Source organism: Panthera pardus, unplaced genomic scaffold (assembly GCF_024362965.1).
Source record: "Panthera pardus isolate Hobbes unplaced genomic scaffold, ASM2436296v1 HiC_scaffold_18, whole genome shotgun sequence".
Classification (NCBI taxonomy): domain Eukaryota; kingdom Metazoa; phylum Chordata; class Mammalia; order Carnivora; family Felidae; genus Panthera; species Panthera pardus.
In genome coordinates this window covers 13,784,943-13,799,065 of record NW_026526743.1, presented here as the reverse complement: position 1 = coordinate 13,799,065, position 14,123 = coordinate 13,784,943, and the positions used below count along the sequence as shown (strand labels likewise).

Below are 14,123 nucleotides of genomic sequence, written 5' to 3'. Positions count from 1 at the left end.
AATAAGATGGATTGGTGGGGCAAGATGAATAGGTAAGCAACAAAGAAAGAATAGTAATGATGAGGGAGCATAAGGCAAGCTGAGGGTAAAAGGGTAAAGCACAAAGTAACAATACCTCCCTCCCTCTACCCCCCCCCCCGGCCCCCACCCCCGAAAGTGGGATATGTGTGATATTCCTCAAGCTCTCCTGACAGCCAAAGAATAAAGGAAAAGGCAGAAAATAAATGGTGGAATAGATAGAGATCACAGAACCAGAGTATCCAATGGTTTATAAATATCTTCCTAATTCTAAGAAAAAGACAATCTTATCAATAGCCTAATCTCCAGGAACTCCCTACTGTCTTAATGCTTTGCTAGACAGAAAAACAACCTTAGTTTGACAATAGCTAGGCCTCCAGGAACCTGTGAGTCCTCTTTAGCACATGGAAATCCCTTTAAGAAACTTCCTCTTGACTTTCTCTCCTCAGCCCCATAGTATGTAACCAGCCACTCTGCACAACCCCAATGCAGCTCTTTCTGCCCACGGGTCCTGTCCCAGTGCTTTCATAAAATCATCTTTTTTGCACCAAAGAGGTCTCAAAAATTCTTTCTTGGCCATCAGCTCTGGACCCCCATCACTCCAAAACCCCATCCATAAAATGTTTTTGGTGGAATCTAGGTGGTGAATATGCAGGTGTCTACTGTATGTTTGAAAGTTTTCATAATAAAATGTTTAATGAAAATGCAAAGCAAACTAGTGCTGCTTATGCCGGAAACCCTTCACCTGCTTCCTTTTGCAGGACAAACTATGCAGATAAGTTTTCTAGGACCCTGCATACCTCCCTGCTGATCTCATCTCCCACATGCAATCTTTGATGCAACAAATATTTATGGAGCACCTCCCGTGCTCCAGGCACTGCTCTAGACACAGGGGATACAGCTTTGAACCAAACAGCATGGACTTGACTTTGGAACGGTCTTCCTCAAGGAGCTCATTCCGGTTCAAACCCTTGAACAACTGGAGATTATCTTAATTTAAGACTTCACTTGCATGTCAATATAAGCTCAGGGAGGGCAGGACCCTTCTCTCTTACTTATAGCTGCATCTCTGGGTCTAGAACAGTCTTGTTTATAGTTAGACCTCAATAGCAATTAGTTGAAAGAATATTAGCTAACATTTATTTGATACTTGTTATACACGCACCTGGACCTCTTTGAAGTTGTTTACACATGAACCTATTAATCCTTAAAACGATCCCCATTTTTCAAGAGTTAACAGAGGCACAGAGAAGCTAGGCTGTGAACTCAAGCACTCTGGCTTCAGATAGCATGTTCCTAACCATTATACGATACCAAGTGAATGAATGATGGAGTCAGTCAATCCTTCTGAATGGCCGGGAATTCAAACCCCAGCTCTGCCGCTTGTTAGCTGTGTGGCCTGGGGTCAGCCGATTTATCTCCCTGGACCTCAGATGTTTTATTGTTAAAGGTCAAGTCCTCCTCCTAGTTCACCGTGAAGATGTAAGAAAGATGCTGGAGGAAATCGGCTCAAAGACGCGCGCACGCACAAGCGAACGCACACCCCGACAGCCTCGAGGAGGGAGGTGGAAGCTGGGGAGGGCGGCCGCGGGTCACCCCTTCAGGCACGGGGTGTGGCCTCCTGGAGACAGCCAAAGTCTCTGGCTCCCGGGCTCCTCCAGTGTGCCCACGCCCTACCTGGGGCCCCAGGCGCTGTCTCCGCCCCCCGAACCTAGGTGACCTGGTAGACACCCGTTCGAGAGCGTGTCCCCACACCCGGCGGCCGCAGGGGTCTCGAAGAAAGAAATCCGGCGGCGGGGAGAGAATCCTGCCTGTAGGTAGGGGGAGGGGCTGGCTGCCCCGCCCCTCGCCGCCGGATTTCGACCGCGAGGAGCCGCCCGGCTCCCGCCCCTAGCTGGCCCAGCCGCGTGGAGTGTCTGGGAACCAGGAGAAGGAGCCAACCCGCCGAGATGGAGGCGGCCAGCACCGGGACGCTGCTGCTGGTGCTGCTGCTGCTCTTGGTGCTGACGCTGGCGCTGCCCCGGACCCCGGGCCACCTGCCCCCGGGGCCCATGCCGCTGCCGCTGCTGGGGAACCTCCTGCAGCTCCGGCCCGGGGCGCTGTACTTGGGGCTCTTGCGGGTGAGGGGCGGCGGGGACGCCCTGGTTGGGGCGGGGGTCCGGGGCCAAGAGAGGGAGGGGGCCCCAGGAGAGAGAGAAAGCGGAGTGCCAGAACAGACAGGCCCTTGGGTATCCTAGAGGAGGCAGGCGAAGGGTGCAAGGGCGAAGGGGTTATGGGCGTTCTGGGGTGGGGCAGGGCTCCGGAGCTGAGAAGGGTGGAAGAGGGCGCTGGGGTGAGAGGACCCTGGGGTGCGGGGCCAGGGCTAGGAGGAGCAGAATCCTAGAGAGGATGAGAGCAGGGGAGCAGGATCCAGTGGCAGAGGGGTCCACAGAATCCTGGGAAGGTGCTAGAAGCAGGGGATTAAAGCCAGAGACTGGGAGAGAGCCCTCTAGCAGCAGAGAATCTGATGAAGGGAAGCCTGTCCCAGGGGGAGAGGTAGCTGGGGAGGGGCAGAAAAGAAAAGGGGAGCGGTCGCTGGTGGGAAGGGGAGGTTTGGCTGGAGAGTGCCAGGTATTTGTCTGCAGAGAATAGGGGCGTGGGAGTGCTGTTTGCATGGGACTCAGCTAGGAGGGACCTGGAAGTCTCCAGAACAGCAGGGAAAGAGGGCAAGAAAGAAGGCTGAGACAGTTTCAACCCTTTGCAGGAGAGAGGAAGAGGCCAGAGGTTCCCCATTCAAAAGGAGTCTGGGGGACTCCAGAACATGGGGAGGGGGAGGGGGGTCTTGGGGAAAGATTTGGCAGGTGCCCAGCAGTGTCTGCTCCAAAATCTGAGGGTTTAGCAGTGATTGAAAAGGGTGGCTAGTTTGGGGGTAGGGGAAGAACAGCAATCAGGAGAGGTCAGAGTCTCAGCTGCCCATTTTTGCTGTCATATGTCTGAGTTGGGAGGTAGGGGTGGTTCTGGGTTTTCCCCGGGTCTGAACCGGGGTCTCTGTAGGAAATAAGGAGTTGAGGACTCTATGGGGAGGGGGCCTGAGAGCCTGATGCAGAAAGAGAACTGAGTCTCCCAAGGGGGCTATTTCCATCTGGAGGGGAGGGGGTTCCTCCTAGGTGCTTCATCCAGTGATGGGGCTGTGATGGGGACATCTAAACTGAAAGAGGCCATAGCCTTTCCCTCAGCACCTGCCCCTTCTCCTTCCCTACCCCCAGCTAAGTAAGAAGTATGGACCAGTGTTCACCGTGTACCTGGGTCCCTGGCGGCGCGTGGTGGTCCTGGTTGGGCACGAAGCTGTCCAGGAGGCCCTGGGAGGTCAGGCTGAGGAGTTCAGTGGGCGGGGGATGCTGGCAACGCTGGACGGGACTTTCGAAGGCCATGGTGAGTCATGAGCAGGGCTGGAGACCCCTGGCTCCTTCCCTTAGAGCCTGCTACCACTTAACTGGTATGATTTTTTGTGCGTGACTTAGTGTCCCTGAGCCTGGGTTTCCTCATCCATGACATGGGGTGATAATAGCACTTGCTGAGGTCCTGCTGAGGATTGAATGAGCCCTGGGCCAGGGTGTAGCGATGGCATCACTGCTCCAGGTCAAGCCCCCAGGGCTGGGAGAGACCAGGAGAGCTTTCTAGGCACTGGGAATGGGTGGGAACACTTCATGTTATAAAAATTATTCTCTGCTAAGCCTGGAAGTAGGAGCCTGGTGTTGGGCACTATCGGGACACAGCAGTGACCTAGAGCTTGTTAGCCACTGGGAAGAAAGACCCAGGCAGTGACAGGCCAGAGAGGTCAGGCCTAGGATGGGGAAGGCAGAGAAGCCAGGGCCAGGATAGAGGAAGCCCTGGGACTTCTGGAACCTGAAGAGGCACCTGACCCGGCCTGTTTGGTGGGAGATGTCCAGGGAGTCTTGAAAGATGGGTTGTCTGAGCTCAGACTCCTAGGATGAGTGGGAAGGGCATTCCAAGCAGAGACTAGCACGTAGGAAAGCATGGAGGTGAGAGAAGAAGCATCCATTCACTCATTAAATTGACAAATCTCTATCATGCCTGGCCCTATAGTGGGTACTGGGGACACAGAGATGTCCAAGACAGATGTGGCATCCTGTCTTACTGTAGGAGAGGTGGGCTTGTCATGAGACTGGAGGGAGAGAATGGAATTCTGCAACCTGCCTTCAGCTCTGACAGCAGGACACAGGGGAACTATACTGGAAGGGGGAAGGGAGGGAGACCGAGAGGAATCAAGGAAGGCTTCTCAGAGTAGGGGACAATTGCAATGAGACCTGAAGGAGGAATGGAATTAGTTCAGCGAGAATGGAGAGTGAGTGATCCAGACGGGGAGGGGGGGGGGGCAGGGGGGGCAAAGCCTAGAGGGGGGATCCTGACAGCACTGAGGAAGCAAGAGAACCCCAGTTCAATTGCAGCAGGATGAGTAAGAAAGCTGGAGAAGTGGGTCATGCGGGGCCTGAGTCACACCAGAGCGCTTGGTTTTGGGTTTTTCTGGGAGCTGTAGATGGAAGTAGGGATGGAGTATGGTCAGAGCTAGAAAGATCCTCGGGTTGCTTTGTAGGAGCCCAGGGAGGGGACTCTGCTGGGCTGGAGCTGAGGCCGTGGGAAAGGGAGGGGGGTGGCTGGGAGAGGTTTCCAGGGCTCTGGACAGGGGCCGGGGCTGGGGAATGGTGGGCTGAAATGAGGAGGAGGAGAGGTGCGGAGGCCAGTTTGGGACACCCAGGAGGCCACTAGGGGCCAGCACTGCACAGGTGAGATGCTGAATTCAGAGAAGGCAAGGTTTTTGTCTAATGCAGACCCTTAGCTGAAGGATGAAGAGTCGGTTCCATGCTCCTCCCTCCCGCTTCAGTTTCCAGCTTCCAAATGACGTGGGGCAGGGGACCCCATGGTACTCCGTAAATGTTGGGAAGGAAGGAGAGATAAAAGGACTCCAGGGGAGGGGGGACGTGAAAAGAGGAATAAAAAGATAAATGCAAGGAAGAAGTCCTCACTCATCCTGGTTCATCACAGAACAGGAGTGGCCGGCTTCTCAGGAGAATGTCACCCTCTGACCCAAGGTTAGGCATTTACTGAGTACTTACGGAGTCCCCTGCCAGTCCCCTGGGCTAGGCTGATAACGGACTCGGGACAGGACCTTCGGAGTCCCCCTTGGGCACGTCAGTGGGAGGAAGGGAGCAGTCCTGGGGGTTGGGGGGGAGGGGGCCAGTCCCTCCTTGAGTCCAGCCTTCTGTGCAGGGGTTTTCTTCTCCAATGGGGAGCGATGGAGGCAGCTGAAGAGGTTCACCACACTCGCGCTGCGGGACCTGGGCATGGGGAAGCGAGAAGGCGAGGAGCTGATCCAGGCGGAGGCCCGGTGTCTGGTGGAGGCATTCCAGGGGACAGAAGGTCAGCAGGGTGGGGTGAGCCTGGGGTGCCCTGTGGTGTGCCCGAGGGTGGGGAGGACCTTCCCTCTGGCGCTGGGCTGAGGGCTCTGTTCGCCTCCTGGAGCGCCTCCTCCACCTTCTGTCTCTGTCCTCATGTCTCTCCAGGGGTCTCAGTGCCCCTGGTGCTGCCACATCACTCTTAGTGCTTCTTTTCTTTCTCGATTTTTCTGTTTCTCTCTCCTATAAGTCTGTCTTTCTTTGTCTCTCTCCCTATCCATCTTTCTCACTCAGTCTTTCCCGGTCTCTCTTTCCCTGTCTCTTTCTCCGTCTCTCCCTGTCTCTCTGTCTGTCTCTTTCCCCTTCTGTTTCTCCATCTGTCTTTCATCCCTCTGTCTGTCTCTCTCTATGCCTGTCTCCTTCTGGTCGAGTCTGGCCCCCTGTCCGTCACAGCCCTCCTCCCTGCCCCCTCCTCCTCAGGACAGCCATTTGACCCCTCCCTGCTGCTGGCCCAGGCCACCTCCAACATCATCTGCTCCCTTACCTTCGGCCTCCGCTTCCCCTATGAGGATGAGGAGTTCCAGACCGTGGTCCGGGCAGCTGGTGGCGCCGTGCTGGGGATCAGTTCCCCATGGGGCCAGGTACGCGGGTGGGACCCCTCTTCTTCCCCAAAGGTTCCTGCCTACCTTTCCCAGGTAACCCCCAGAGCACCCCTCCATGCTGGTGCAGGGCCAGGCCCCATGGAAATAGCTGTCCTTCTCCCCCGCCCCTCGCAGGCCTACGAGATGTTCTCCCAGCTACTGCAGCACCTGCCGGGCCCCCACACACAACTCCTTGGTCACTTGAGCATCCTGGCCACCTTTGCCATCCAGCAGGTGCAACGACACAAGGGGAGCCCGGACACCTCCGGGCCTGCGTGCGACGTTGTGGATGCCTTCCTGCTGAAGATGGCAGAGGTGGGGGAAGGTCAGGGTTGGGGGGCCTCCTGAATGGGGCTGGCGGCCAGGCTGGGGCCCACTCTGGTATAGCTGGAATCTGTCAGGCCTCCCTCTCTCTCTCCCTCTCCCTTTCTCCCTCTCTCTCTCTGACCTTAGCCCCCTGTGCAGGCCCCACCTGTACAGTACCCCACTGTACCCCACCCCAAGACATGTCAAGTAAAATCACTTGATTATGAGACCTTGTGATATCAAATTACAGGAATAAAGTCCACTTCCTTCATTCAATAAGAACAATATATTATTACAAGGAAATTGCAATGAAGGTTAAGCCTATGGAAATAACTACTTTTGAATTATCTGAACTTTGGAATTATGGAAGACATTCAGGGCCACATCCTTGGAATAAATGCGGCCACCCTGTTAATGGAGAGACAGAACATTTTTCTTAACCTCGTACCCCATTTCCTTCTACTTTCATTTTCTAAATGAAACAAAATTTTTGAAATCGTGGTAAAGCACACATAAAATTTACCACCTTAACCATTTTTTTTGGTAAAGATTTTATTTTTAGGAAGCACCTGGGTGGCTCAGTCGGTTAAGCATCTGGCTCTTGATTTCGGCTCAGGTCACGATCTCAAGGTCATGGAATCAAGCCCCACGTCAGGCTCTGCGCTCACAGTGTGGAGCCTGCTTGGGATTCTCTCTCTCCCTGTGCCCCGCACACTCCCTCTCCCTCCCTCTCTCTCAAAATAAATAAGTAAACATTAAAAAAAAAAGATTTTATTTTTAAATAATCTCTACATCTAATGTAGGGCTCGAATTTACAACCTCTGGGTCAAGAATCACATGCTCCTCCCACCTCGAGCCAGGTGCCCCCTACCTTGACCATTTTTAAGTGTCAAGTCCAGTAGTGTTAATATATCCACATTGTCGTGCAGAAAATCTCCAGAACTTTTTTTTCATCTTATCAAACAGAAACTCTCTACTTGGTTAAGGACTCCCTAGCCCCCTCCCAGCCCCCAGCAACCACCTTTCTCCGTTCTGTCTCTATGAGTTTGCATGTTCTAGGGACCTCATGTAAGTGGTTTGTCCTTTTGCGATTGGCTTATCTCGCTTAGCGTGATATCCTCAAGGTTCATCCATGTTGTAGCCTGTAACAGCATTTCCTTCCTTTTTAAGCCTTTTTAAGGCTGAGTCCTTATTCCACCGCATGGATAGACCACACTGGGCTCATCCATTCATCTGTCAGTGGACACTTGAGCTGCTTCCTCCTTTGGTCTGTTATGAATCACGTTGCTATGAACAAATACCTCTTCAAGATCTTGCTCTCCATTTGTTGGGTTCCCTGCCCAGAAGTGGAAATGCTAGATCATACCATAATTCTATTTTCATTAAAAAGAAATTTTTTAAATGTTTGTTTATTTGGGGGGAGGAGCACAAGAGGGGGAAGGGGAGAGAAAGAAGGAGACACAGAATCCGAAGCAGGCTTCAGGCTCCTAGCTGTCTGCACCAAGTCTGACGCGGGGCTTGAACCTCACCAACTGTGAGATCGTGACCTGAGCCAAAGTTGGGCACTCAACAGACTGAGCCACCCAAGCGCCCCTTCCATTTTAATTGCTTAAGGAACCTCATACCATTGCCCATAGCTGCGCCATCTGACATCCCCACTGAGGGTGACAGGGTTCCGGTTTCTCCACATCCTCACCACGTGCCATTTTCTGTTTGTTTGTTTTTTATAGTGGCCATGCTCTTTCATTTTCAAAAACATTCCAACCAAAGAAAATTAATATCAAGAGTCCACTTCCCAACTTGCCCAAACATTTATACAACCCCCACCCCCCCGACAAAGCTTCAACTTGCTGTGTTGCAGCCCCAGGCGTGGCTGTGCTGGGCCTCTGCTCCCCACAGCCTGAGTTCTCTGAGCCCTTCTGCCTGGTTTCTTCCAGGAAGAGCAAGACCCAAACACAGAATGGACTGACAAGAACTTGTTGATGACAGTCATTTATCTGCTGTTTGCCGGGACGGTCACGGTCAGCACCACGGTCCGCTACGCCCTCTTGCTTCTGCTGAAATACCCTCAGGTCCAAGGTAGGAGCCTTTGGACCAGCCAGCCCTGGGAACGGAAGTGAGGGCTCAAGAGGAAGAATGTTCAGGAGAACGAGCTGGAGCCTGGTGGCGAGAATGAACCCGGCATTGGGGGTGTCTGACGAGCGAGAACTTGGGGGCGGTGGGGGCTGCAGGTTGATGTGTGAAGCGTAGTGAAATGAGAGGTGAGGCAGGGGGCCTTGTATGCCTGATCCTGAGCAATGGGGAACCACAGAAGGATGCTGAGCAGAGGAGGGCAGGGTTCAATTAGCCTTTTACAAAAAATCTTTCCGGGTGAAAGAAGATGCCGGGAGCCCAGGGAAGAGGATGGGATAGGGACCTGGGCAGGAGAGGACAGGCCTGGGCCAAGCTGTGGGGGGAGAAGAGGGGCTGGGTGAGCAGGTAGAGAATGACACGGGAGGCCCAGGGGATTTTGGGACCAGAGGGCCATGGAGGCACCCTGAGATGGGGACAGAAGGAATGAGGAGCTGTTTCAGGGGAGATGCTGAGGCCAGTTTAGGACAAGTGTAAGGGACCTGGGGCCACCTGCGGGGAGGCATCCACGAGGCCACAAGACATCCGGGTCAGGACTTAACAGGATCCTTGATCTCAGGGTCCTGAGTTCAAGTAGCATGTTGGGCATAGAGTTCACTTAAAAAGGGGAAGGGAGGGGCGCCTGGGTGGCTCAGTCGATTAAACAACCAACTCTTGGTCTCAAGTCAGGTCTTGATCTCAGGGTAGTGAGTTTGAGCCCCATGTTGGGTGTAGAAATTACTTAAAACAAAAACTAAGGTCATTAGGGCACAAGCAAGAAGCGAAAGATGACTGGCTGAGAGGCAGAGCTGGGGGTGTGAGCTCTGGGAAAGCCCAGCATTTTGGAGTCAGGCAGCTGCATCAAATGCCCTCAAGCCAGTGGGGTGGGGTGACCTGGAAGGTGGCCTCAGCAGAATGGAGTCCGCTTGACTTTAGCAATCTGGGCCTCAGTTTTCTCATCTGGGAAATGCGGATGGATAATGGTATCCCACCTCGCAGCATTGCTGTGGGAATTGAGAGGAGAGACCCTGTGCTCAGCACATAGGTCATGGGGACTCTGGCTCAGTGCGATCTGGGAACCTCCTCCCTGCCCACCAGCCTCACCCCAACCACCGCCACTTTGAGAAGATGGGGCTTCCAAGGGTAGGATGGCGGGGCCCCACCCCACCTCTGACTCCAGCCTTCCTCTTCCTCCGTGCAGAGCGTGTCCGGGAGGAGCTGACCCGGGAGCTGGGGGCTGGCCGGGCGCCAGGCCTGGGGGACCGAGCCCGCCTCCCCTACACGGACGCAGTTTTGCATGAGGCGCAACGGCTGCTGGCTCTGGTGCCCATGGGCATGCCCCACGCCCTCACGAGGACCACCTGCTTCCGAGGGTACACCCTTCCCCAGGTGGGCGCCTGCACCCAGTGGTCGTCTCGGCCTCAGGCCTGAGTCTGTTGCTGTCTGTGTCTCTGACTTTTTCTGATTATTGGTCTCTCTCTGACATCCCTTTCTTGGTGTCCCTCTCTCCTTCCCTGTCCTGTTTGTTTCTTTCTGGATGCATTTCTCTTGCCCTTGCCTCTGTCTCTGGGCCTCAGCTCCCTATCTGTCCAACGGATATCCTAATTCTACCTCCTTCCAGGGTGGCTGGGACAATCACAAGCCAGAGGTGACAGGGAAGCAATTTAGGAACTGCTGTAAACCCCCACCATCAAACCCCTCCCTCCCTTCTTCCCCACGCCCCGCCCAACTCCTGCCCTCCATTAAAGAGCAACTCGGAGCCAGCACCACCAGGGGGCGATGTCCGCCCGGGAACCCCAGGTGCCGTCGTCCCGCAAGCTGCTGCCTCCTCTTAGAATCAAACCCATAGTAGTTACGATCTGTTTTTTCTCTGGGACCTTGGGCAAATCACTTCACCCTCTGAACCACTCTCCACCCCTCTTCTACATCGGGAACAAAATAATATTAATTTGAGATCTTAAGGAACCTGCAAGACAATGCTTGCAAAACACCAACTCCGCTCTTGGTGCAGGGTGTCGGGGGTTCCCCAGGGGTTCCCCGTTCGGCCTGCACTGCTAGTGCAGTGACTGTCGCAACTCTTGATAGTGATTATGTAAACAACAGGCATCAGTGATTAAGGACTTGCTCTCACCAGGTATCGTTCTAAATGCTTCACAAATATATTACCTTACTTAATCTTCATCCTTCAGAGCAACCCTACACTATTATGTCCGTTTTACAGATGAGGAAACTGGCCTTTAAAGATGAGAAGACTTGCTGGGATCACCCAGCCTACAATGGTAAAGGCAGGATTTACACTCAGGGCCTGTGCTTTAACCACAGTTACCTGCTTCTCTTATTTTAATAGCCATAGCATGAACCTGTGTTTTTTGGAGCCCCCCTCCACTGCACAGCCTTGGGAACGCTGTAACTGATCTCGACCGCCACTGGGAGGGGGCGGGGGAGGAGCGGGAGCTGGGCGGAGGGGAGTCGTCAGGGACAGCCCTCACCTACCCAGCCTTGGTTTTACCCCTGGAAGAGCACTGTGGGAAAGAGCTGGACTCTGGCCAGGTAGCTTAGGACAGCCACAGATGAATCACAACATACCCTCAAAGTTGAAAGACAAAATTAAAAAATAACAAACTCTGCTGTCACCGAATGGTGCCTTGGGCAAGTTGCTTAAGTTCTTTGGGCCTCTGTTTTCCCATCTTGAAAATGGGAGTCATGTCAGAAATACTTCCCAGCCTTGTGAAAAAGCTTTAGCGGATTCAAGTGTATGTTTGTGGATGTGAGACCGAGCAAGATACACATACATGTTACATAAGAGAGAATATATCAAAAATGCTTAATTGGGGTGCCTGGGTGGCTCAGCCGGTTACGCGTCCAACTTTGGCTCAGGTCATGATCTCGCGGTCAGTGGATTTGAGCCCTGCGTCGGGCTCTGTGCTGACAGCTCGGAGCCTGGAGCCTGCTTCGGATCCTGTGTCTCCCTCTCTCTCTGTCCTTCCCACGCTTGCATTCTGTGTGTGTGTGTGTGTGTGTGTGTGTCTCTCTCTCTCTCTCTCTCTCAAAAATAAACAAACGTTAAAAAAAAAATTTTTTAATGCTTAACAAAGTACCTGGCCCATAACAAGCCCTTGAAACACGTTGATGCCATTGTGTTTTGTGAACTGGAGTCTCTGACACTCCGGACTCTTGTGCTCTGCCCTCCTGTCTGGGTGGGGAGGGATATTTGTAACTTTGTTATTATTCCCCTTCAGGGCACCGAGGTCTTCCCCCTCCTCGGCTCTGTCCTGCATGATCCTGAGGTCTTCGAAAAGCCAGAGGAATTCAATCCAGAACGATTTCTAGATGCGGACGGACGGTTCCAGAAGCAGGAGGCATTCTTGCCCTTCTCCTTAGGTACTTGCTGGGCCTGTCCCTGCTCACGTCCCTGCTCACCTGCCCATCCTCCCCACACCTGTGGGTGAGGAGGGCCGGCCCAGCTCTGTCTCCCTGTTCCCTGCAGGGAAGCGCGTCTGCCTCGGAGAGGGCCTGGCTCGGGCAGAACTGTTCCTCCTCTTTACCGCCATCCTGCAGGCCTTCTCCCTGGAGAGCCCGTGCCCGCCAGGGACCCTGAGCCTCCAGCCAGCCTTCAGCGGCCTTTTCAACATCCCCCCAGCCTTCCAGCTACAAGTCCGGCCCCACTGACCTCCACCCATCCTGTGGCCCCGATGACGGAGGGAGCCATGGGAGATGGTGGCCTTCTCATGGGGGTGGGCGTGAACACACTTGTGTCTCCAGAACCGCAAGTCCACACCACAGGCAGCCACGTCCACACACCTGGAGCTGTTTTCTAGGGTCGGTCGCAGATACTCAGCCTACACGTCCACAGGGCCACGCTCACTCAGCCCACGCAGCTGCCGAGACACGCAACCCCCCCCCCCCCCACTTCACATGGGCACGGAAAGGTCCACGAGTCAACTCTGCCACACAGGCTTTCTGTAGTCACAGATTTAGTGCATCTGGAGTCACGACCATGTGCCCAGATAACACACCATCTCGTACACAACACAACTCCCCTTGATGTGCAACCCGCATGTGGGAGTTTGGCTCCTACCTTAACAAGCCACAGAAACAGCCTCTATGTTCAGGGCCCACACACCCTCTTCGCCCATCCAACTTACCAATGCTGCCAGTTCTGGGAGCCTGCTGCAGAGGGGAACGTGCCCCTTCCTGGGTCATGTCCCCACACAGAGAGACCGGCCCTGTCTTCAGCCCCAGCATACCCTCTCTCTCTCGCAGCCACACTGCAATCCAGGCACATGGCCATCGCTGTCCGCATGCCCCCGACCTCTGAACCACACAGCCAGCCCACACATGACACCATCCCATTTCCAAGTATCTTCTCACTGAGACACGCCATTCCCGGGGAACACAGCCCTGGCCTCCTCCAGACCTTCAGCCCTCAAGGATACCCCTTTCCAAGCCCCTTGATGCTCAGATTCTCCCAAATATAAATATATCCCCGAGTGTGCAGTTGTGCGCACAGGCCTGGGAACCAAGGAAACTTGGGACACACTGGACCCTCCGATCAGAGCCGCCCCCCCCCTCTCTTGTTTATGTAACCATGTTAAAAGCCTCCCCTGCCTGTCCCTCCACACATACACACTGACCCACCTCCCCTCCCCACGCCCCAGTTAGACCCGGTGAAAGGGGCTCGATGACCCAGTTGGGGCCAGATTCCAACTCCCGGTGTCAGGGAAGAGGCCAGTTCTGACGTCCTTGTGACTTGAAGGTCCCCATTTTGCAATAAAAGTTGATGTCTGGCCCCTGTCAGGGCCTGGTGTGCCTGTGACAGTGTCTGTCATTGTGAGTAAGGGGTGGGAATGGGGGGTCCGCCCCTCCCTCGAGGCTGGGCGGGGAGCTAAAAAACATGGCCCCCGCCCACCCTGGCTGTTGACATCAGTACACCAGATGTGGAGGGGGGAGGGGGGGCCTGTCCTGGGCCTCGCTTCCGGTGAAGCTGATGTGGGGAGGGGGGTGCGGGCAGGGAGAAAGTAACAGGCTGAACTACAAGCCTGGGGTGGGGCGGGGGGCCCAGCCAGGGAGAGCCTACAGGTGAAGTTCCAGATCCCGGCCCTGGGAACTTTCCCAGTCTGAAAGCTGCCTGCCGGAACAGCATTCCTGACCCAGCTTTGCCTCTTCCACAGGCTCTTTTCCTCCTGCCTTCCTGTCACAAGGAAGGGAAGTTTTCAAACACAAAAATAGAGAGAATGGTGTAATGAACCCCTGTGCCCATCACCTGGCCTCATTGATAACCATCAACTTTCTGCTAGTTTTTTTTTTTTAATTTGCCCATCACCTGGCCTCGTTGATAACCATCAACTTTCTGCTAGTTTTCTTTTCTTTCTTTTTTTAGTTTATTTATTTATTGTTTGAGGGAGAGAGAGCACACATGAGTAGGGTAGGGGCAGAGAGGGGGAGGGAGAGAATCCCAAGCAGGCCCCCCACTGTCAGCGCAGAGCCGGATGTGGGGCTTGAACTCAGGGACCATTAGATCATGACCTGAGCCGAAATCAAGAGTCAGACGCTTAACCGACTGAGCCACCCAGGTGTCCTAGTTTTATTTCTGCTATCACTCGGTTACAACTAAGATTTTATTTTTATTTCTTTTTTTAAGCCAAACCTAAAGTTT

General features: G+C 54.1%; 1 protein-coding gene across 1 annotated transcript; it reads left to right on the top strand.

The window, feature by feature from the left end:
• Positions 1 to 1,713: 1,713 nt before the first annotated feature.
• On the top strand, positions 1,714 to 13,283 carry CYP2S1 (cytochrome P450 family 2 subfamily S member 1). Its single transcript, XM_019434565.2, is given in 10 exon segments — positions 1,714 to 2,138; positions 3,264 to 3,429; positions 5,287 to 5,436; positions 5,892 to 6,052; positions 6,188 to 6,367; positions 8,296 to 8,437; positions 9,669 to 9,856; positions 11,707 to 11,848; positions 11,955 to 12,127; positions 12,129 to 13,283. Coding segments are annotated over 10 exon segments (1,857 nt in total). The 5' UTR covers positions 1,714 to 1,967; the 3' UTR covers positions 12,513 to 13,283.
• Positions 13,284 to 14,123: the final 840 nt, after the last annotated feature.